Source organism: Aquarana catesbeiana, linkage group LG02 (genome assembly GCF_042186555.1).
Source record: "Aquarana catesbeiana isolate 2022-GZ linkage group LG02, ASM4218655v1, whole genome shotgun sequence".
Lineage (NCBI taxonomy): Eukaryota > Metazoa > Chordata > Amphibia > Anura > Ranidae > Aquarana > Aquarana catesbeiana.
The window spans coordinates 797,511,010-797,536,386 of record NC_133325.1 but is presented as its reverse complement, the minus strand read 5'-3'; the positions used below and the strand labels follow the sequence as shown (position 1 = coordinate 797,536,386).

The 25,377-nt window shown below is 43.7% G+C and overlaps 1 protein-coding gene across 9 annotated transcripts in view; it reads left to right on the top strand.

Annotated features, from left to right (window-relative positions):
- Window positions 1–25,377, top strand: part of STXBP5L (syntaxin binding protein 5L) — a 391,287-nt gene that overhangs the window by 210,024 nt on the left and 155,886 nt on the right. For all 9 annotated transcript variants that reach the window (XM_073617498.1, XM_073617500.1, XM_073617499.1 and 6 more), the window contains exons 6-9: window positions 245–308; window positions 17,057–17,140; window positions 18,050–18,173; window positions 20,393–20,471. In XM_073617498.1, coding sequence (XP_073473599.1) covers window positions 245–308; window positions 17,057–17,140; window positions 18,050–18,173; window positions 20,393–20,471 — 351 coding nt within the window. The remainder of the gene's footprint in view (window positions 1–244; window positions 309–17,056; window positions 17,141–18,049; window positions 18,174–20,392; window positions 20,472–25,377) is intronic.

Below are 25,377 nucleotides of genomic sequence, written 5' to 3'. Positions count from 1 at the left end.
CGTTTGGCCACCGTTAAGCACCATACATGCACATTCGGAAGGATTTCTGCGTTTTTGCAGGGACTGATGTAACAATTATAAGGCAGAGTAAGATCTGATAAAATTCCTGCATATAAATAAAACATTGTTAAAGCAGCTCAGAGTCTCCGGGGTGTGAAGTTGTGAAACTATAAAAGTATCCTCATCCTGGTGTGACATTCATGAACCATCTGAAATCACGCTGCTTCTTTGTTTCCTTTTGTAGATCTACCAAGACTCATCCGGGTCCAGTTGTACATTTAAGTGACACGCCAAGAGATGAAGGAAAGGTGAGACAATCTTCGTATTATACTCTTCTCAAAGAAAAGCATTGCTTCCAAGTGGCCCTGTCTTAGGAACTGATCCCCCCGACACTCTCTGTCTTCCACAAATATTCCATGTATAGATCAGCTGCACTCCGGGATAAGCCAACATTGTCTAGATTGTCTCTGGGGTGCGATTTGAGCCATGGATTTGTATGCACCAAACTCTTTTTTTTTTTTTTTTTTTTTCCGTCCACACCAGGAATCGGATCGCATGCATGCAATCCGATTCTGCAAATCACACTGTGTTTAGCAAACCAATTTCATGGCGTTGTTAACTTAACATACACTCTGCAATCGGTTCACATGAACCGGCTGCGATTTTGATGCGGTTGCGGAACCCGCAGCAAATTCGCTGTGAATTCGCACTGCATCTAGTGTGTGCCGAGGCTTAGGGTGCTTAGTGTATTTCTTCCAGATCTGTGCAGTAATCCAGTGTGATACTCTACCTCTGTGCAGGAGCTTCCTGTATTAAGACCGGTCACTGCTGCTCTCTCTCCTTGTGCACGGTGGCTGGTCTTGCCTCCGCCCCTCCTGTAGTACTCTGCAGGCAGCCTGTAGTGGGTTCGGCCTGCTGGGCCCCTCCCACAGCTTTGCTCTCTCTCCTTGTGCACGGTGGCTGGTCTTGCCTCCGCCCCTCCTGTAGTACTCTGCAGGCAGCCTGTAGTGGGTTCGGCCTGCTGGGCCCCTCCCACAGCTTTGCTCTCTCTCCTTGTGCAGGGTGACCGGTCTTGTCTCCGCCCCCTCCTGGCGTCTTCTGCCGGCAGCCTGTAGTGGGTGGGGCCCGCTGGGCCCCTCCCACAGCTTTGCTCTTTCTCTCCTAGTGCAGGGTGACCTGTCTTGTCTCCACTCCCTCCTGTATCCTTCTTCAGGCACCTGTAGTGGGTGGGGCCTGCTGGGTCCCTCCCACAGCTTTGCTCTCTTTCTCTCCTTGTGCAGGGAGACCTGTCTTGTCTCCACTCCCTCCTGTATCCTTCTTCAGGCACCTGTAGTGGGTGGGGCCTGCTGGGCCCCTCCCACAGCTTTGCTCTCTTTCTCTCCTTGTGCAGGGAGACCTGTCTTGTCTCCACTCCCTCCTGTATCCTTCAGGCACCTGTAGTGGGTGGGGCCTGCTGGGCCCCTCCCACAGCTCTGCTCCGTCTCCTTGTGCAGGGTGACTGGTCTTCTCTGCGCCCCCTCCTGTAGTTTTTCTCAAGGCAGCTTGTAGTGGGTGGAGCCTGCTGGGCCCCTCCCACATCTCTGCTCTCTGCACTAGACTATGTGCAGCACAGTGATGATGTCACTGCCATTCTATATGGCAATATCTGGATTTGGAAATATGCTTGCTGCAAACAAATGGATTTTCATCCTCTGTAGCTATTGAGGAATACCATCAGGATTGTGTATATCTCTATATATGTCATCGCCCATACCTTCCAACTTTTTGAAATCGGAACGACGGTCACCTATTAGCAAAAGTATGTAGGCATAAGGCACACCCCCTGCCACACCCCCTAAAGAAGAATTATACTAAAAAAAAAAGATTAGTTAAATCCACACCTTCCAACTTTGTGAGACAGGAATGAGGGACACCTATTAGCAAAAGTATGCAGGCATAGGACACACCCCCCTGCCACACCCTCATTAAAGGAGAATTGCACAAAAAAATGATTAGTTAAACCCACAAGTGCTTTTTTTTACCACTACTATTTCTTTATATTGGCTTTTGAAATTTACAAATGCAGCAATTTATAAATTGGATGAAAGGCTTAGCGCTGGGAAACACTTTTTGAAAGATAAATAGTGCATTTTATATAAAAACTATATCGATCAGACCAAAATGAGGGACAACTGAGGAGGAAAGAGGAACAGAGGGACTTTGTTACACATCAGGGACAGCCCCTCAAATCAGGGACAGTCCCATTAAAAATGGGGACAGTTGGGAGCTTTTCATCCTCTCCTCTCCACTTCATGGTCTGCAATGACCAGAAGAGAAGCCATGACATAATATTTTTACACCAAAAGATCTCCATTTTCCTTCCCAGGAAGTTAACTGGTTTGAGTAAGAGTGCTAGAGCTGTATTTCCCCCACCAGGGGATGCTCAGGTGTTATTATTATTATAATACAGGATTTATATAGAGCCAACAGTTTGCGCAGCACTTTACAACACAAGGGCAGACAGTACAGTTTCAATACAATTCAATACAGGAGGAATCAGAGGTCCCTGCTCGTTAGAGCTTACAATCTAAAAGGTGTTCCGTGCATCCTCATGCAGGAATTCCCAATTATGTCGATTTGGGGTGCTGCTGCCGCATGGACACAGCTGCTGCTCCCAATGTGACATCCATGAGGGTGCGGGTCCCTGAACGCAGACAATGTGTGTTTGGGGATCCGTACTCACATAGATGTCAGATTGGGAGCAGCGGCTGTGTCCATCTGCGTCCCAAATTGACATGAATTGAACTGCCCTCTAGAGGATGTACAGAACACCTGTGCACCCCCGTGCATGCCCATAGGGACAAACATTGGTCCTCGCATGGATGTACATTTAACCACTTGACTTCCAGGAGATTTACCCCAAATGACCGGGCCTTTTTTCGCAATCTGGACTGCATTATTTTAACTGACAATTGCGCGGTCGTGCGACGCTGTACCCAAATAAAATTATCATTTCTTTTCCACAAATAGAGCTTTCTTATGTTGGTTTTTATTTTTTGCGTTATAAATAAAAAAATCAAATTTCTTCATATATTTATGCCAACGTGTATTCTGTTTTTGGTAAAAAAAGATCCCAATAAGCGTATATTGATTGGTTTACGTGAATGTTATAGCGTCTACAAACTATAGGATATTTTTATGGAATCTTACATCAGCGACTTATAGCGGGACTGCGGCAGACAATTGGATACTAACTGACACTTCTGACACTTTGTGGGAACCAGTGACCCTAATGCCGCGTACACACGAGCAGAATTTCCGTCTTGGATGGTTTTTCCGACGGAATTCCGCTCAAGCTTGGCTTGCATACACACGGTCACATGAAAGTTCGCTGAACTTTCGACCATCAAGAACGCGGTGACATACAACACTACGACGAGCCGAGAAAATTAAGTTCAATGCTTCCGAGCATTCGTTGAATTGTTTCTGAGCATGCGTAGGAATTTAGCGCGTCGGAATTGGTACAGACGATCGGAATTTCCGAGATCGGAACTTTTTCCGACCAAAAAATTGAGAACATGCTCTCAATCTTTTGCTGGCTGGAATTCCGCCAGCAAAAGTCCGATGGAGCATACACAATGGTCGCATTTTCCGACCAAAAGCTCTCATCGGTCTTTTGCTGGCCAAATTTCTGATCGTGTGTACGGAGCATTAGACCCCTTTCAGACTGAGGAGTTTTTCAGGCGCTTTCACGCTAAAAAAAGCTCCTGACAAAAGCCCATCTTCATTAAAATCAATGAATGCTTTCATACTGGGGCAGTGCGCTGGCAGGGTGGTGAAAAAACGCCATTGAAATGAATGAAAAAGTGCTTCAAAAGCACCTGAAAAGCTCTTCAAAAGTGCTCAGTGTTTTACTGGCAGTTTACAAGAGCCTCAGTGTGAAAGGGGCCTAGTACAGTGATCAGTGCTAAAAATATGCACTGTCACTGTACTAATGACACTGGCTGGGGAAGGGGTTAAACATCTAGGGCAATCATAGGGTTAACTGTGCGCCTAACCAGTGATTAAGTGTACTGTCTGTGTGGTGCCTTCACTAGGGGAAGAGATCGATTCTAGAGATTGATTATAGTCCCTGCTTTGCACAGACACAGGATCGTCCCTCCCCCGCCTGTCCAAACTGAGATATGCCTTGTTTACATCTCAGTTCTCTGAATGTCACTGACCATCAGCGGGTGCCGGAGGACATCGGGTGCCCGGCACCCACAGATCAGCTTCTGCTGTGAAAAATCACAGCAAAAGCGGCACGCCCCCTGCAGGCAGAAGTGCAGGATCATGTGTATATATATATATATATATATATATATATATATATATGTGATCCGCTGCACAGCTGCCGCCTTGTAGCAGTAAAAGTACTATAGGGCGGTCAGCAAGTGGTTAAAGCGATTAAAGCCGAGTTCTGCCTGCAAAAAAAAAATTAAAAGTCAGCAGCTACTGACTTTTAAAATAAAGACACTTCCTGTCCAGGGCCCCCGCAATGTCCTCACCCGAAGCCAACCCGTCTCCGGGTGGAGGCGCCGGCATCTTCAGTACGGGAATCAGGAAGTGAAGCCTTGCGGCCTCACAGCCTGGTTCCCTACTGTGCATGTGCGAGTCGCGCTGTGCGTTCTGAGTGGTCCCTGCTGTCTTCTGGGACCTGTGTGTCTCCCAGAAGACAGCAGGGGGGGGGGGGGGGGGACAGAGGAGGGGCCGGACGTGGCGTAGATCAGTGCTGATACTGCGGCAAACTTTACCCGGAAGTGGGAGCAAATACCTGGATTAGACAGGTATCTGCTCCCCCCTAAAAGGTGCCAAATGTGACACCGTAAGGGGGAGGAACCAGATCAGCGGAAGTTCCATTTCTGGGTGGAACTCCGCTTTAAGTACTCCCGTGTGGACAAAGCTTTACTCCTGACTCCTACACTCTGGATGATAAGAACTGCTTTTCTAAACTAGCGGGACTGCTTTTTTTTTTTTTAGACAGAGGTGCCTCGAGACTGAAAATACATTTAAAGGATGAATTCACTTTAAAATAAAAAAAATAATAAATAAATGCACATTTTTTTTTTGCAAGTAAAAAAAGCACATTTATTTATTTATTTGGAGCATATAAAGCATTGCACCAGCGATCAGCTAATCTCTGGCTCCATGCACTGCAGACAGGCAGATACACTGACCGGAACAATCAATGAACAACCACAGCGCTGTGGTCGTTTATTGAGAATTACAAGCCGACAGCCATTAAGGATATCGGGGCTCGTAGTTCAGTCGCACACAGAGCTGTGTGAAAGAATGACGCGGCAGTGTGAGCGAAGCACCGCACGGCCACTCTGATTTTCAAAAACTGACAGCTAGTATGGGGAACTTCTCCCTGTACTGCTGTCACAGGGGACAGGCGGGGATCGGGCAGTGGCTGCAGCATTGGGAACAAGTTACGTAGTCCACCCTAAAAACGGGTGGAACATGTTCCCAAAGGTGAACTTGTCCTTTTAAAGGGTATTGTGACTGAAAGAAGTTGAGAAACACTACCCTAGAACAGCAGCAGACAAGAGAATTGGGAGCGATTTGTTTCTTTCTTCTTCTTTTTTTTTTTTTTTTTTAAGCCACTCGCGGCCTTCCTCCTCTGTTGGTGTTATCCATATTTGTAGCCTCTATCAAATGCAACTCTGCTTGGTTTCTTCCGACCAATCATAATTCTGATTTTTAAAGTCAAAATTTATAGAGTAACTGTTTCTTTTCCCTGTAAATATTGTTCAGTTGGAAACAGCCCTGCCCAGGTACTTAGGTACTAAGGCCTGATTCACATCTATGGCATTTTTATGCCCCGTACACACGGTCGGATTTTCCGACGGAAAATGTGTGATAGGACCTTGTTGTCGGAAATTCCGACTGTGTGTAGGCTCCATCACACATTTTCCATCGGATTTTCCGACACACAAAGTTTGAGAGCAGGATATAAAATTATATATAAAAACAAAATCCGTTGTCGGAAATTCTGATCGTGTGTACACAAATCCACGCACAAAGTGCCACGCATGCTCAGAATAAATACAGAGATGAAAGCTATTGGCCACTGCCCCGTTTATAGTCCCGACGTACGTGTTTTACGTCACCGCGTTTAGAACGATCGGATTTACGGACAACTTTGTGTGACCGTGTGTATGCAAGACAAGTTTGAGCCAACATCCGTCGGAAAAAAATCCTAGGATTTTGATGTCGGAATGTCCGAACAAAGTCCGACCGTGTGTACGGGGCATGAGTGTTTTTTGCATTTTGCAGATTTGTACTACAGAACGTTTTCTATAGGAAACCATGTTAAATGGGCTGTAGTGCAAATCTGCAAAATCCAAAAAGCACTAAAAAATAGGATTTTTATAGCAGCTTACCTGTAAAATCCTTTTCTTGGAGTACATCACGGGACACAGAGCCACAGTATTTACTGAATGGGTTATATAGGCACCTCTAGGTGATGGACACTGGCACACCCTAGACAGAAAGTTCAGCTCCCTATATAACCCCTCCCCTTACTGGGAGTACCTCAGTTTTTGTAGCAAAGCAATATACGTGTATTAGAAGAGGGGGGGGATCTCTGTGTCCCCTGATGTACTCGAAGAAAAGGATTTTACAGGTAAGCTGTTATAAAAATCCTATTTTCTTTTTTGTACATCACGGGACACAGAGCCACAGTATTTACTGAATGGGATGTCCCAGACCAATGCTATCTGAGGAGAGGAAGACACAAACAAAAAGTAGGGTGCAATCAGACCTGAGGATCTTATACTCCTGCCTGCAGCACACTACGCCCAAAGGCAATATCCTCATGCCTTCTCACATCCACGTGATAGAATCTGGTGAATGTATGGATTGAAAACCAAGTTGCGGCCTTGCAAATTTGAGCCATGTAGGCCCGGTGATGCACTGCCCATGAAGCACTAACAGCCCTGGTGGCGGAGTGCGCTTTGATTTGAACAGGTGGAACTTTCCTCTTCAAACCATAAGCTTGAATAATTACTTGCCGAATCCACTTAGCAATAGTAGATTTCGACGCTGCCTGTCCTTTATTAGGACCTTCAGGCAACACAAACAAAACATCCGTTTTCCAAATCTGAGCAGTCGCCTCCAAATAGGTTTTGACCGCTCTCCACTACATCCAGAGAATGTAGTGACTTTTCTTCCGTAGAACAGGGTTCTGGAAAAAATGAAGGCAGAGCAATATCGTTGGTTTAGATGAAAACCTGAAACCACCTTCGGTAGAAAGTTAGGATGAGGACGCAATACTACTCTATCCCTGTGAATGATTCAATATGGTTCTTTAAAAGAAAGAGCCGCCAATTCTGATACCCTTTTTGTAGAAGAAATGGCTACCAGAAAAACTAGCTTCCTTGTCAAAAGGACCAAGGGAATATAGTAATAAGAAGAGCCAGCAAAACTGTAATCCTTGAAGTGTCATTTATTGGTACATCAGAGTGACAATAAAACAATAAAGCTGACGCGTTTCAGCAATAGCCTAATGCCGCGTACACACGAGCGGACTGTACGGCAGACTTTGCCCGGTGGACGGGATTTCGTCAGACAATTCGATCGTGTGTGGGCTCCAGCGGACTTTGTTTTCTCAAAAGTTGGACGGACGTAGATTTGAAACATGTTTTAAATCAATCCGTCGAAATCGAGTCCGGTCGAAAAGTCCGCTCGTCTGTATGCTAGTTCGACGGACAAAAAGCCACGCTAGGGCAGCTATTGGCTACTGGCTATGAGCTTCCTTGTTTTAGTCTGGTCGTACGTCATCACGTACGAATTCGACGGACTTTGGTGGATTGTGTGTAGGCAAGTCCGTTAATTCAGAAAGTCCATCGTAAAGTCCTTCGTAAAGTCCGCCGGGCAAAGTCTGCCGTAAAGTCCGACCGTGTGTACGCGGCATTAGTCGTAGCAAGGGAATATGTCGTTTCGGCTCAAAAGGCTGTTTCTGTAATGCCGACAGAACTAAATTCAAGTCCCGAGGGTTCAGGGGTGCTTCAACCGGTGGATTGAGCCGCGTTACCCCCTGTATAAAGATTTGGATCAAAGAATGCAAAACAAGCGGACGTTGAAACAATATCGATAAGGCCGAGACCTGGCCCTTGGTAGTACTCAAGGCCAGCTTCATCTCTAACCCCATTTGCAGAAAGTCAAGGATTCCACCTATGACATAGTTTCTGGGGTGCCAACCCCTGGATTCACACCAGGAAACATATGCCTTCCAGACTCTATAATAAATGACTGGATGCTGGCTTCCTTGCATTAATCAAGGTAGATATCACTGAGCCTGAAAGCCCACGATTCTTCAGAATGTGGGTTTCAATAGCCAAACCGTTAAGTTTAGCATTTGTAAGATAGGATGGAACACTGGTCCCTGCAAAAGCAGGTCTGGACGTGGTGGTAGGGTCCATGGGGGCCCTACCGCCATCTTTACTATTTCTGCATACCAAGATCTTCTGGGCCACAAGAATCACCGACTTCCTTTCCAGCTTGATCCTGCGAAGAAGTCGTGGTAGCAGCAGAATAGGAGGGAATGCATAGATCAGTGAGAACTGATCCCACGGGGACACCAATGCATCCGTCCCGCATGCAAGTGGATCCCTTGTTCTTGATGCAAAGTTGTCAATCTTGTTGTTGAACCTGGACGCAAACAGATCTACGTCCGGGATTCCCCATATTTGATATTCAGCCAGGAAGATGTCGGGGTGAAGAGACCATTCCCCCAGGAACAACTGCTGGCGACTTAAGTAGTCCGCCTGCCAGTTCTCTACCCCTGGGATGAAGATTGCCGATACTGGTGAAATAACTGAGGTACTCCCGGTAAGGGGAGGGGTTATATAGGGGGCTAAACTTCCTGTCTAGGGTGTGCCAGTGTCCATCACCTAGAGGTGCCATATAACCCATACAGTAAATACTGTGGCTCTGTGTCCCGTGATGTACCAAAAAGAAATACATAGGTGTGAATCAGGCCTTATAGAATATAATGAGTAGATGATTCATACCTAGACAAAGGGGATATTTTGGAAGTTGTTTGAGTTTTCACATAGCTTATTTGACTTCAGGCCCTCAGAGGATTTATGTGACTGGCTCAGTGTTCTCTGTACAGCACTGTGGTATATATCAGGGCTATAAAATTGTATAATATTAATAGAGTGTGACTGGGGGGGAGGGGGCATTAGAGTGTAAGCTCTTCTGGTAGAGAGACTGATGTGACCGGCTCAATGATCTCTGTACAGCACTGCGGTATATGTCAGAGCTTTATACAGTGCCTCGAAGAAATATTCATACCCCTTAAAATTTTCCACATTTTGTCATGTTACAACCAAAAACATAAATGTATTTTATTGGGATTTTATGTGATAGACCAACACAAAGTGGCACATAATTGTGACGTGGAAGGAAAATGATAAATGGTTCACCATTTTTTACAAATAAATATGTGAAAAGTGTGGGGGGCCCCCTGAGTCAATACTTTGTAGAACCTCCTTTCTCTGCAAATTACAGCTACAAGTCTTTTTGGGGATGTCTCTACCAGCTTTGCACATCTAGAGAGGGACATTTTTGCCCATTCTTCTATGCAGAATATCTCAAGCTCTGTCAGGTTGGATGGAGAGCGTCTGTGAACAGCAATTTTCAAGTCTTGCCACAGATTCTCAATGTGATTTAGGTCTGGACTGTGACTGGGCCATTCTAACACATGAATATGCTTTGATGTAAATCATTCCATTGTAGCTCTGGCTGTATGTTTAGGGTCGTTGTCCTGCTGGAAGGTGAACCTCCGCCCCAGTCTCAAGTCTTTTGCAGACTCTAACAGGTTTTCTTCTAAGATTGTCCTGTATTTGGCTCCATCCATCTTCCCATCAACTCTGACCAGCTTCCCTGTCCCTGCTGAAGAAAAGCATCCCCACAACACAATGCTGCCACCACCATGTTTCACGGTGGGGATGTTGTGTTCAGGGTGATGTGCAGTGTTAGTTTTCCCCACACATAGCGTTTTGCTTTTAGCCCAAAAAGTTCAATTTTGGTCTCATCTGACCAGAGCACCTTCTTCCACATGTTTGCTGTGTCCTCCACATGGCTTCTCACAAACTACAAACAGGACTTCTTATGACTTTCTTTCACCAATGTCTTTCTTCTTGTCACTCTTCCATAAAGGGCAGATTTGTGGAGAACACGACTAATAGTTGTCCTGTGGACAGATTCTCCCACCTGAGCTGTGGATCTCTGCAGCTCCTCCAGAGTTACCATGGACCTCTGGGCTCTTCTCTGATGAATGCTCTCCTTGCCCGGCCGGTCAGTTTAGGTGGACGGTCATGTCTTGGTAGGTTTGCAGTTGTGCCATACTCTTTTCATTTTCCGATTGATGGATTGAACAGAGCTCCGTGAGATGTTCAAAGCTTGGGATATATTTTTAATAACCTAACCCTGCTTTATACTTCTCCACAACTTTATCCCTGACCTGTCTGGTGTGTTCCTTGGCCTTCATGATGCTGTTTGTTCACTAAGGTTCTCTAACAAACTTCTGAGGGCTTCACAGAACAGCTGTATTTATACTGAGATTAAATGACACACAGGTGGACTCTATTTACTAATTAGGTGACTTCTGAAGGCAATTGGTTCCATTAGATTTTAGTTACGGGTATCAGAGTAAAGGGGGCTGAATAAAAATGCCCCTCCCCCACACACTTTTCACATATTTATTTGTAAAACATTTTGAAAACCATTTATCATTTTCCTTCCACAATTATGTGCCACTTTGTGTTGGTCCATCACATAAAACCCCAATAAAATACAAGTTTTTGGTTGTAACATGACAAAATGTGGAAAATTTCAAGGGTTATGAATACTTTTTCAAGACACTGTAAATGTATAATAATAATAGTGTGTGACTAGTGTGTGGGGGGTAGATTAGATTGTAAGCTCCTGATGTGACTGGCTCAGTGCTCTCTGTAAAGCACTGTGGTATATGTCAGAGCTATATACATGTATAATACTAATAGTGTGTGACTGTGGGGGGGGGGGGGGGGGGACATTGGAGTGTGAGCTCCTGAAGAGACTGATGTGACTGGACTGGCTCTGTATATTCTGAGCTGTGCGATGTGTTTGTGATATATAAATACAGGAAATAACAACTAAACAAATATAAATATTTAACAAAATAAATATTTAATAACAACTAAAGAAAAACAAATATATAAATGCAGGAAATAACAACTAAACAAATACAAATATATAAATACAGGAAATAACAACTAAACAAATACAAATATATAAATACAGGAAATAACAACTAAACAAATACAAATATATAAATGCAGGAAATAACAACTAAACAAATACAAATATATAAATGCAGGAAATAACAACTAAACAAATACAAATATATAAATACAGGAAATAACAACTAAACAAATACAAATATATAAATACAGGAAATAACAACTAAACAAATACAAATATATAAATGCAGGAAATAACAACTAAAGAAACAAATTTTTAGTGGTACATGAGTACATGATGACAGGTGAGCAGGGTGTAAACATTAGAAGAATCGCCCACAATTCCTCATGAATGGTGAGAATTTGCGTCCTTCCCTTTTCATCTCTTTCTATAGCTGATTACCGGAGTGGAATATTGTGTTGTGTCTGGGGGCATTGGAGCTCAGGGATCCCGGTGGCATCTCTTGTTTATTTATCTTGCTAATAGCACAGTATGGATTTTCCTCCTGTGCATGAATCGACCAGTTGAGTTAGTTAACACTTCCCTCGCTGACACGAGCAACAGCGGCAGCAATACTACAGTTGCTGTAGTGAGTGATGCAACGGTTCATTAAAAAGAACAAAGAAAAAAAAAAAAAAAAACAATTGTCGAGCGAATATTTTATTGACTGATGAGCAGCTTAATGACTGTGAGCGTTCTGACGGGTGACAGAAACATCAGCGCTGTGGTGAGCTCACTTGGGGAACCTCAGAGAACATATGCAATGTATAATTTGGGGTTGATTTATTAACCACTTGACCTCTGGAAGATTTACCCCCCCCCCCCCTTCCTGACCAGGCCATTTTTTGCGATACGGCACTGTGGTACTTTAACTGACAATTGCTCTGTTGTGGGACGCTGTACCCAAATAAAATTTATGTCCTTTTTTCCCACAAATAGAGCTTTCTTTTGGTGGTATTTGATCACCACTGTGGTTTTTTTTTTTTGCACTAAAAACAAAAAAGATTGACAATTAAAAAAAAAAAATATATATATATACATATATATATATATATATATATATACACACATATATATATATATATATACACACACATATATATATATATATATATATACACATATATATATATATATATATATATATATATATATATATATATATATATATATATATATATGTATATATATATACCGTCAATTTTGAAAAAATATAATTTTCTGCTATAAAACGCATCCAATAAAAAATAAAACATTTCCTTCATAAATTTAGGCCAATATGTATTCTGCTACATATTTTTGGTTAAAAAAAAAAAAAAAAATCCCAATTAGCGTATATTGATTGGTTTGTGTGAAAGTTATGGCGTCTACAAACTAATTGATATATATACTGGAATTTCTAATTATTTATACTATTTATGGCGGTGGTCATCGACTTATTGCGGTGGACAATTGAACACTGACTGACACTTGGTGGAAACCTGTGACACTAATAGAGTGATCAATGCTAAAGATATGAACTGTCACTGTACTAAGGACACTGGATGGGAAGGGGTTAAACATCTAGGGAGACCATAGGGTTAACTGTGCACCTAACCAGTGTTTAAGTGTACTGTGTGTGTGGGGCTTTCACTATGGGAAGAGATCGATTCTAGAGATTGATTATAGTCCCTGCTTTGCAGAGACACAGGATTGTCCCTTCCTCCCCCCCGTCCGAACTGAGATATGCCTTGTAAATAAGCACAGCAGAATTGGCCTGCCAGTGGTGCATGCACACCCCCTGCAGGTGGAAGTGCAGAATCATGTATGTATACGCGATTCTGCACAGGAGAGCCATCCTGTAGCAGTAAATCTGTTATGGGGTGGTCTTGAAGCAGTTGAAGGCAAATAGCCTGCACTCTGCAAGGACATTTTTTCTCAAGAGCTTAGTAAGTGAGGTGAAGCTTCACTTTGTAAAGAATACCCAATCACATGCAAGGGGAGGTTTTTTGCTAACATATGATTGGATGATGGAAATTAGCAGAGCTTCCCCTCATTTACTAAGCCCTGGAGCAAATTCCCTTGCACTTACAGAGTGCACATTCTATTTGCCTTTAGTAAATCAACTCCAGTCTCTATACATCATCTGCCTGCCATCATATTGGGGTTGATTTACTAAAGGCAAATAGACTGTGCAGTTGCACATATTTTCCCCACCCCTCGGTTATTGAATGTGGTGATTCACTGCTGATTTCCATCATCCAATCATATGCAAGCAAAAATGCTGTTTTTTTTTTTAAATTAAGTTTTCCTTTGCACCTGATTGGATACACTAAAGTGAAGCTTTACCGCATGCACTAAGCCCCGGGGAGTGCAACTGAACTTGCAAAGTGCACAGGCTATTTGCCTTTAGTAAATCAACCCTACATTTTGGGGGGTTCATTTACTAAAGGCAAGTAGCCTGTGCACTCTGCAAGTGCAGTTGCTCCAAAGCTTAGTAAATGAGGTAATGCTTCACTTTACAAAGAATACCCAATCACCTGAAAGGAAGATAAAAAAGAACAGCATTTTTTGCTTGTACCTGATTGGATGATGAAAATCAGAGCTTTCTCTGGTGTACTAAGCTCTGGAGCAACCGCTCTTGTAGAGTGCGCACGGTCTATTTGCCTTTATTAAATCAACCCCCATGGTGTCTAAAAAGGCATTGTGGGCAGATAGCTGCATTCAGCATGCATGAGAGTTTCAGGGAATCTGTAAAATACCCAATGATGTAAAATACCCGATGATGTAAAATACCCGATGATGTAAAATACCCGATGATGTAAAATACCCGATGATGTAAAATACCCGATGATGTAATATACCCGATGACGTAAAATGCGTGATGATGTATAATACTCGATGACGTAAAATACTCGATGAGATAAAGTACCCAATTACATAAAATACCTGATGATATAAAATACCCGATTGGCGTAAAATACCTGATGACAGAAAATACTCAATGACATTAGATACCCAATGAAGTAAAATACCCAATGATAAAAAATACCCAATGACATAAAATACCCGATGGCGCAAAATACCCGATGACAGAAAATACCCAATGACATTAGATACCTGATGATACAAAATGCCTGATGAGATAAAGTTCCTGATGACATAAAATACCTGATGACATAAAATACCTGATGACATAAAATATCCAATGACATAAAATGCCTGATGACGTAAAAGCATGTAAAGAGAAATCTCCCCAGTAGGGATACCGACAGAAGTAACAACCACCAGTTCTAAATGTCACCCCTTCTACCCTAATAAGAAGACCTCTGGGCTGCAGTTCTGCAGTTCCCTTTACACGGGGTTGTTAGGGGTCAGTATGTAGTACTCTCATGTTACACCATTCCTCCACACACATTGATCCAGGCTTATCGGTAATGTAAGGTGATTGTCTCCAGCAAGGTTGAGGTAATGTAAGGTTATGACCACCCTGCCCCCCCCCAGCCCAAACACCCCCTCCCCCCCACCCTTTACTGGCACAATCCACTGGAAACCGCACCGGAATATGATTAGTAATTGAATTTTCCTGTGTGTTGTACATCCAGCATGAAGAGTATTGATTTCACAGTGATACACCTGAGAGTCTCCACTGAGCTCCCTGACACCATCCTTTCCAGGACTTAAAGCCTCATGCACACTGGATGTTTTTTAACTGCCTGTTTTCTTTTTCCTGCCTATAAATGCCCCTGTTGTTAGCCTATGTGTCCCTGCAGGTTGGCCTATGTGTCCCTGCATGTTAGTCTGTGTGTCCCTGCATGTTATCCTATGTGTCCCTGCATGTTAGCCTTTGTGTCCCTGCATGTTGGCCTGTGTGTCCCTGCATGATGGCCTATGTGTCCCTGCATTTTGGCCTATGTGTCCCTGCATGTTGGCCTATGTGTCCCTGCATGTTAATCTGTGTGTCCCTGCATGTTAGCCTGTGTGTCCCTGCATGTTAGCCTGTGTGTCCCTGCATGTTGGCCTATGTGTCCCTGCATGTTAGCCTATGTGTCCCTGCATGTTAGCCTATGTGTCCCTACATGTTAGCCTGTGTGTCCCTGCATGTTAGCCTGTGTGTCCCTGCATGTTAGCCTATGTGTCCCTGCATGTTGGCCTATGTGTCCCTGCATGTTAGCCTATGTGTCCCTGCATATTAGCCTGTGTGTCCATGCATGTTGGCCTATGAATCCCTGCATGTTATCCTATATGTCCCTGCATGTTGGCCTATGTGTCCCTGCATGTTATCATATATGTCCCTGCATGTTGGCCTATGTGTCCCTGCATGTTATCCTATATGTCCCTGCATGTTGGCCTATATGTCCCTGCATGTTGGCCTATGTGTCCCTGCATGTTGGCCTATGTGTCCCTGCATGTTGGCCTATGTGTCCCTGCATGTTGGCCTATGTGTCCCTGCATGTTATCCTATGTGTCCCTGCATGTTGGCCTATGTGTTGATACACGCCTAGGCGTTTAGCGACAGAAAAAAACCCCACTGCCAGCACATCCAGAAGCAGCAGTGTTTTGGTAGAAAAAAACGCGTGACGCATGTAAATGCATTTAAACACACATTAACACTAAGCGCGTCAAATGCTTGAGTGTTAATTCATTTCAATGACCAGAATAAATTATTATGAAATTAATTAACGCTTTGCCGCCTAAATGCGTATAGACACGTTTACAAGCATCACACGTTTTTGTTTTTTTCTGCCAAGACGCTGGTGCCAGGAGGAAAGGTGTCTAGGAGAGATGGGCATATGCCCAGTGTGCATGAAGCCTTAAAATGAACTCCAGGGACAAAAATATCTTTATCCTTTTAGTAGGACTCCTCCCCACTGCAAGGGTTACCTGATTGCCCAGGGGATGATGAATAAGGGGATATATCTTTTCCTCCACCTTTTGCTTCATTCTCTTCATGAAACCAGTCATTGCACGTACATGAGTACCCCAGGGAGTCTGACAGCTGTGTTTACTATGCTTCAGTTTGTGAATGAACCAGAAGCCGCTCAACGCAGAACACTTCTCATTCATACTGTCCAGTGCAGCTGAGGCCTCAGAGAAAGGGACTGGGGAATCTCTATCCTCTGTCCCAAAAGTGAGACATCAGGGGGCTGTTTAGACCCCTGATATATCACCAAAGCCTCCCAACACGGCTGTTAAATGTTTTAAATGAATATTCAGATACATAGTCTCACCCACCTGTCTGGTTACCTGGTCACATCTACATAGTCTTACTCACCTGGTTACCTGTTCACATCTACATAGTCTTACTCACCTGGTTACCTGTTCACATCTACATAGTCCTACCCACCTGTCTTGTTACCTGGCCACATCTACATAGTTCTATCCACCTGCCTGGTTACATGGTCACATCTACATAGTCTTACCCACCTGTCTGGTTACCTGTTCACATCTACATAGTCCTACCCACCTGTCTGGTTACCTGTTCACATCTACATAGTCCTACCCACCTGTCTGGTTACCTGGTCACATCTACATAGTCTTACCCCCCTGGTAGCCTAGTCACATCTACATAGTCTTACCCACCTGTCTGGTTATCTGGTCACATCTACATAGTCTTACCTACCTGGTAGCCTGGTCACATCTATATAGTCTTACCCACCTAGTTACCTGGTCACATCTACATAGTCTTACCCACCTGTCTGGTTACCTGGTCACATCTACATAGTCTTACCCAACTGTCTGGTTACCTGGTCACATCGTCACAATGTCTGTAGCTTATATACCTTCACACCGAAATAAAGAAGGACATTTTTTTTCTTTCCAGTTACTCATAGGATATGAAAGTGGGACAATTGTACTTTGGGACTTGAAATCGAAAAGAGCTGAACTCCGGTTTTACTATGATGAGGTGAGTCTGATATCTGTACATTACATCTTACCCTCCACACAATGCTTCACAATCAGTCACGTTCTCAACACTTTGCTTTTGCCATATGTTGCAATATAGGCTGTCCATCCAAGTGGATCAGACATCAGGCATAACACCTGGAAGATGTGAAGTGACTGTTTTTATACTATATATTTACATTTGATGTTATACACCAGTGTGGGAAGAGCAGCATAACAAGGCCTGGTCACCAACACTTAAAGCTTGATTCCAGGAATTCAGCTCCTTTGTAAAAAGCGAAGGCACACTATGAGTTAAGTCCAAGATGCTGCATGACATCCCCTGGGCTTATCCTTATTATTTACATCTGACAGTTTTATTACACTCCCAGAGTCGGTGCAGCTGCTACGCCTGCTCCTTGCTTCCTTCTGCCCAATCACAGAAGCCTTTGTATTATGTGAACTCATGCCCAATCACAGAAGCCTTTGTATTATGTGAACTCATGCCCAATCACAGAAGCCTTTGCATTATGTGAACTCATTCACAAAATACAAAGGCTTCTCTGAATTGGCAGCAGAGGGGAGGGGCGGGCATAGCTACTCTGTGTGCCTCTCTCTCCTCTCTCACAGCACCAGAGTGTCAGTGTATGCTCTGGGAGAGCTATAAAGGTGTCTGATGTAAATAATGGAGATACGTTCAGTGGAGGTCATGCACCTCTTTGGACTTAACTCATAGCATGCCTGCACTTTTTACAAAGTGGCCGAAGTCCAGGAATTCAACTTTAATATTACAAGTTTGCAAAACGATACCAAGTAAACACACTGAAGTATATACCTTCTATATGTAGTAATGGCTGAATTATGTACTGTATATAACCTTGTTGTGGTGAACCAATGATATCTCACTATGTGACTGAATTTCTATTTCCAGGCAATTCATTCTATAGGCTGGCACCATGAAGGACGTCAGTTCATGTGCAGTCACTCGGACGGCAGCCTCTCTGTATGGAACATGAAGAACCCTGCCAGGCCCTTTCAAGTCACTATTCCCCATGGTAAGTGTAAGCCTTTCATCCCTAGTTACAGTCCCCAGGCTTATAAAACAATATCCCTACCGAAATCCAAACCTTATAAATGGAGTCCCTGCATGGAATAGATACCTTTTAGATTTACAAGCAAGGCAGGAGAGAAGTGAACAGGAAGTCGCATCACTGGACAAAGGCGTCACATGATCACTGCCCCCCACCTAATCTCACCTTCTAATTGGCCAAAGCCCTGTTCCCATTACTTATTCTTAAAGTGGTTATAAACTCAAATCCAAAAATGTAATAAATTGCAGCTTACCTTGATAAAGACCTCGATAAAGACTTGATAAAAGCAGACCACTGTATACACTTGAAGCCACACAATTTCAAAGTTGTATGTCAGTGCAGATGTCTATGCAATTCGCACCTAAACTTGCAAAACGTTTTGCAACAACTACTTTCCAAATCAGGGTTGCACCGATATGACCGCTTCCATTGTGGACAATAGGGTATGACTTGTCATGCAATTTGAATCAAATTGCATGACAAGTGTTTTGTCACGTTTTTGGGGCTGTGTTCGATATGTGCAAGATCACACATAATACTTAAAAAGTATAATATTTATTAAAAGTAATGACAGATAAAGATAAAGAAAATATGACAACAATACTTAACCCATTCATGCATTAGCCTATCTCTGACACTTAAAATCCGTATTTTTTGCTAGAAAATTACTTAGAACCCCCCAAACATTATATATAATTTTTTAGCAAAGACCTTACAGAATAACATGGCAGTCGTTACAATATTTTATGTCACACAGTATTTGCTTAACGGTCCTTCAAACGCAATTGTTTTGGAAAACATACACTTCACTGAATTAAAAAAAAAAAGTTAGCCCAATTTTTTTGTATAATGTAAAAGATGATGTTACACCGAGTAAATAGATACCTAACATGTCACGCTTTAAAATTGCACGCACTTGTGGAATGGCGACAAACGTCAGTACTTAAAAATCTCCATAGGGAGAATCTCCGGGGACGGGGGCACTTTAAATTATTTTATTTTATAATTTTTGTTTATCAATTATTATTTTTATACTATTCCATTAAAAAAAATTCTGATTAGAGACATGGGCGTGCAGGGGTTGTCCCTCCACCAAGTCACAGTAAGTTCCCAATGGGGTGGCTGGAGGAGTGGACCCCAAATCCCTCCTTTGCACTTAAAATTATTCAAAACGCCATGATCAGTATTTTGAATACCTTGGATTTTTTTTAAATCTGCACCGTTGGCTGCCGTGAAAACTGGAAGTGATGTCCCTTCGGAGACCCGATCAAAGCTGATTCCAGCTTTGTTCAGGACTGTGGCCAGCTGACAGACGTGCCGGCTGTTCGCTTGGGTCTCCTGGTGGGACGGTAGACCCGAGTTGAGCGGCAGAAGGCGGCGGGGGGATGTCGCCTCCTGCTGCTTGTGATAACAGCCAAGCGGCTACTTAGCCACATCAGTTGTTATCGATTGAAAGCCGACCGCCAGCTCTAAAAAACGGTACCAGGATGATGCCTCTGGCTGCAGGCTGCACCCCGGTATAACCACTTCAACAAAATGACGTACAGGTACGTGATTTTGCATGAAATGGTTAACTAAAGATGCTGTTTTGCCACAGAGTCCCCCCATAAAGGTGTGGCCAGGTAATCAGACCAGACGCTTGCATGATGCAGCTCTGGAGACTATTCCAGTTCGCGGTGTGGTATTTAGACTTGTGTATAAGGAAGAGACAACCCTCAAGCCAACTTTCCTTGTAATATGACTCCTCAAGGACTTGGTCAGTTTACAATCACACATTCCTATAAGACGAGTCATTCAAGGTAACCAAAATAACCAGGGTAATAGGGGCTTTAGTGGATATTTGTGAGGCCAACCTTAATAAGGAAAATAAATATGCAAATCAACAAGTCGCACCGGTGTGACCGAGGACTACATCTCTAGGACAACTTGTTCTGTTAAAAAAACAGACTTACTGGCCAAATCACCAGGTGAGAATAGAGGAAAGGACGCCTAAAAAAAAAAAAAAAAAAAAAAAGAAAACGAATTCAGCCATCACAAATAAAAGTTGGTAAGTTGCAGTATAATAAATGTTTGCATTTGGCTTTAATACCGCTTTACAAATCGTATGCATGCATTGGATAAGAAGCCGTTCGCAGTCTCTGTGTTACTTTTCTATATATATATTTGTGTTTTGTTTCATACAGGGAAGAATCAAAGAGATGGAAGGAAACCTGAATCCTGTAGACCAATATTAAAGGTTGAATACAAAACTTGTAAAAACAGGTAAGCTTGTATTATTATATTAGAAGTATGGTGAGCGGCTGTATACTGCAGTAGAATATATAACAAATGGTGATATGTCTGCAGATAGACCCCCTGCTCATTCTTCACACTGACATCACCCGAGACTGTACTGCGTATACATTGACAGCATTATGAATGGCCTTAATGCCTGCATTAAATCTGGATGTAGCAGTGACATTAAAGCCCTGCATTAGATATAAGGGACATCTTTTTTGCTTGATTATGTCTAGGGCAGCAGTCTCCAAACTACGGCATCTTGCTTGCCTTTATCTGGCCCTTGGGGCAGTATTCCATCCAATGACACCAACGATAGGGCACTATTTCTTCCACTGACACCAATGATGGGGTAGAATTTCATTGACTTCAACAATGGGGTAGAATTCCTTCCATCGACACCAACGATGGGACACTATTTCTCCCACTGACACCAATAATAGGGTAGAACTCCTTCTACTGACACCAACAATGGGGCAGAATTCCTTTCATTGACACCAACGATGGGGCAGAAATCATTTAATTGACACCAACAATGGGGCACTATTCCCTCCATTGACACCAACGATGGGGAACTATTACCTCCATTGACATTAACAATAGGGCAGAATTCCTTCCACTGACACCAACGATGGGGAAGAATTCTTTCCATTGACACCAATGATGGGGCACTATTCCTCTCACTGACATCAACAATAGGGCAGAATTCCTTCCATTGACACTAATGATGGGGCAGAACTCTTTCCGTTGACACCAGCAATAGGGCACTATTCCCTCCATTGACACCAACGATAGGGCACTATTCCTCTCGCTGACACCAAAGATAGAGCATTGTTTACTGCAGGACATTTTCTACTACCACTGTCCCTAGTCTGACCCCCCTAAAGTCTGAAGGATAGTAAACTGACCCTTTGTTCAGAAAATTTGGTGATCCATGGTCTAGCCCACAGGGATCTCCAAACTAAGGCCCTCCAGCTATTGTGGAACTACACGTCCCATGAGGCATTGTAAAACTGACATTCACAGATATGACTAGGCATGATGGGAGATGTAGTTCCCAAACAACTGGGGGACCATAGTTTGGAGACCCCTCGTCTAGGGGAAAAATAAAAGGAGATATACTTACTCAATCCTCTGCTGCTTCCTGCAGATAGACAAGTCCCCACAGCTTCTGCCCCCCCCCCCGCGCTCTAGTGGCCTAGAGTCCTGACATCATGAAGACCAGAGCAGGGTCCATAGACTTGCTTTGGCCATGACAACGCCAAGGGACAATCTACCGCCGAATAAGAGGGGAGCACCACCTGCCAGGGAAACAGAGGGTTTGGTAAAACTGTTTTTCATCTCACATAGACAAAACAAGCTATAAACCATTGCAAAGCTTGCAAGTGATTTATTTTATTTTTTTTTACCTGCCCAGAGTTGGGCTTTAAAAAAAGAAAAAAAACGTGATACTCACCTGCAATATTCACATTGAAAGCTATAGAGGGAGAAACTACCGATATACACGGTGCTTGTAACTGCCCCCACCGCCGCACCGATATCACCCCCTACTGTCCCCTGTGTCTTCCTCCAGCTCCCCGAGTTGTCCTCTGGCTCCCCAGGTTCTCCTCTGGGTCCTCCTCTGGCTCCCCGGGTCCTCCGCATTCTCCTCCGGGTCCCCCCATGTCCCGGATTTTTTTAGGATGGAGAGAGGAGGAAGGAGTCAGTAAATATGTCATTTACTGGTTCCTTCCTTTCCTGAACGCACAGAGTCTGTGATCACTGACTGTCCATTCATAACTGAGCACTGTAATCTGTGTTTATGATGCTTCAGTTTATGAATGGGGAGGAGCCTCTGTCTCCTGTCCATTCATCTTCAGTGCAGCTGAGGCTGCAGAGAAAGGGAACTGGGGAATCTGTGTCCTTAGTCCCTTTCTCTGTTTTAAAGGGGAGATGTCAGGGGTCTGTTTAGACCCTTGGTATTTTACCAACCCCCCCCCCCCCCTTTTCTCCTCAACAGGGCTGATAAAAAATAAATTGTAATAAATAAATATTCAAAAGTTAAATTGTAAAAAAATAAAAATGGAAAAAAAACACTGACGCCCCTCCAAAAAAAGAAAGCATTGTAAATATATATATATATATATATATATATTTAGCAAAAAAACTATAAATTGTAAAAAATAATAAAAAATAATTAATTGTAAAAAATAAATTGTAAAAAAAACAAAACAAAATAAAACTACTGACACAGTTCATGCCTCATCAGTGCTGCATATTAGTACTTGAAATAATGTATCGGTACTTGTACTCAGTCTTAAAGGGGTTGTAAACCTTCGTGTTTTTTCACCTTAATGCATCCTATGCATTAGGGTGAAAAACACCTGTCAGTGACCGCCCCCCCAGCCCCCCCCCATTTTACTTACCTGCACCCTCAAACTTGACTCACTGGGACGCGGTGTCTCTCTGCCCGGTGTTCTCTGCTCTTAATTGGATAGATTGATAGCAGCACAACCATTGGCTCCCGCTGCTCTTAATCAAATCCAATGATGCGTGTGCCGGGGAGGCGGGGCCGAGTCCTGCATTCTATGGATGCCTGAATGCTGGACTCGGGAACGTTCCCGCAAGGTAACCCCCTTGGGGGAAGTGCTTCTGCGAGGGGGTTATCAGATGTGGGGAGGAGCCACGAGAGCCGCCGGGGGACCCCAGAAGAGGAGGTTCGGGGCCACACTGTGCAAAACGAACTGCACATTGGACGTATGATATGTTTGTTTTTTGTTTTTTTTAATTTTACCTTTACAATCACTTTAATAAAAGTATCGGTGCAACTCTAACATCTGTGAAATATGATGAAGTCTTGTAGGACATGCATTCTGTGATCAAGTAGAGCCTGCATGCTGAAGATGTCCGTTTTTCAGCCAAAAAAATAGACCGACCAGAGTTTTCATTCTTCTCTACGTCAGCTTCCAGTCCTCATAAATGGACCCCGCGCGTGCCTACTGCAGGTCTGGTGATGTTATTTTATCCTCGGACACGGCACAGGCACACTGCCCCCACATCTGAAGGATTTACAATGAATTTATTCCCTGAAAGAGAAGGTTAGAGTGGCTCCGCTATGCGGTATTTGTAGAGCACTTCAAAAAGATCTACAATGGACGGCAGGCTTTGCCTGTGCTTATGGAGATCAAACACTTGCAGAAACCTTTTTCTAGGGTCCAAAGAAAGCCTTTGTTGTGTAGAAAAAGCTTTTTTTCCAGCAGTGTTTGAGCTCTTCAGAGCGCTGCTTCACCCCCTTTCCTCATAAGCATAATAGCATTCTGAACCTGCAAGCGTGCCATAGGGATGCTGCACCACAAATGTGCAATGATTCATGTATTCTAAAACAAGAAAGACCTTTTGCCTTTTTGAAATATGTTATTCATACATCAATTTGATGTGAATTATGGAAATTTCTGACATATATTAAATGCCAAAAAATGGCCTTTTTCCCAGAGCTACCTTGTTCCATAGAGAGAGTTGGCCTGATTCTTGTCTGTGGTGTCAGTATGAGATCATTCCTCCTACGTACAGCTTTTATACATCTGTATCACCTCTGACTTTCTTCATCCCGCCTGGGTTCCCAACTACTCCCTGTTCAAATGTCTAAGCCTCTCAACACCTTACCTGGCTGTCAGGAACCTGTTGTTCACCTATTTTACCTGTTGGTGGCACTGTGCTCGTTGTCAGCATGCAATCCCATTAGCCACCAGCATGTGTCTCCCTTCAGTCACTGGACTTTTTCACCAGCACCTGATTTAGGCCGCTTGGAAGGTGTTGAAAGCACAGCTCCAGCCCAAAGGTATAGGTCTGCTTTGGATTGTTTGTGGAAGGGCGAGACTCAGCTTGTGCCCCTATTAGAAGGATATTCTTCAAGTCCTTTTAGGCTGGGTTCACACTAGTGCGATCACATGCGATGTCTGTCCAAAGCAAATTCAGCCATACAAACTGTATGGCTGAAATCGCATTGCATATGCACCAAAATGGTGCAGGACCCTTTTTTTTTGGTCCACACTGGAATCGGATCGCCTGGGTGTTTACACCCAGGCAATCTGATTCCTGCACCTGTTTACAGTTCACATTGAGATCTGCAAACCGATCTCAACCGGGTCTCATTAACTCTACATTGACACCCCTAGCGTTTCACAGATGTCCGTGTGAACCAGTGTGCGATTCAGGTGCGATGCGGGAGCCGCCACTAAATCGCAGGGTTTCCCGCATCGCACCAGTGTGAACCGGTACTTAAAGTGTAAGTAAACCCTCTTATCGTTTTCGGCCAAGGAAGCTGCAATCTTGGCCTCTGTTTAAACGGGTCACAGGAGTGCAGAATGAACTGCACTCCTGTGAACGGTAGGAGTAGTACAGCCAAGTGAGCTTTGGCTGTACTTCTTCTTTAAGGCTTAGTTTAGAACCACTTTAAGTAAACCTGTTTTTCTCTGTATGGGCAAAGCACAGGTTTACTTTAGGGTTTTTGTGCAAAGCATGACCCGTGTTCGATTCCTCCCCTGCACATAAACAACACCTTTGTGTATCAGAACTGCTTTTAACACGTTGGAGACTCTCCATCACGTGCAGACGTGAATAATTGTTTTGTGCAGTGGCGTCGGGAGGGGCTGAGGGGGGCTGGAGCCCCCAGTGGGCTCGGGCATTCACAATTGTATTGTAAGCCCCGAATCCGAGCGGCCGTATGCAAAGAGTCAGACAGTCACTGACTGTCTCACTCAGCGCAGCCAGCGGGGATCGATTCGACTTTGAGCGCGGCCAGTGAGTGACATAAGTTCCTGCCTCCTGGATACTGCAGCGCCTATGATGGACATCACACTAGTCCAATGCCGGGACCTCGGGACGTGTGACGTCCATCATATGCGCCGCCGGG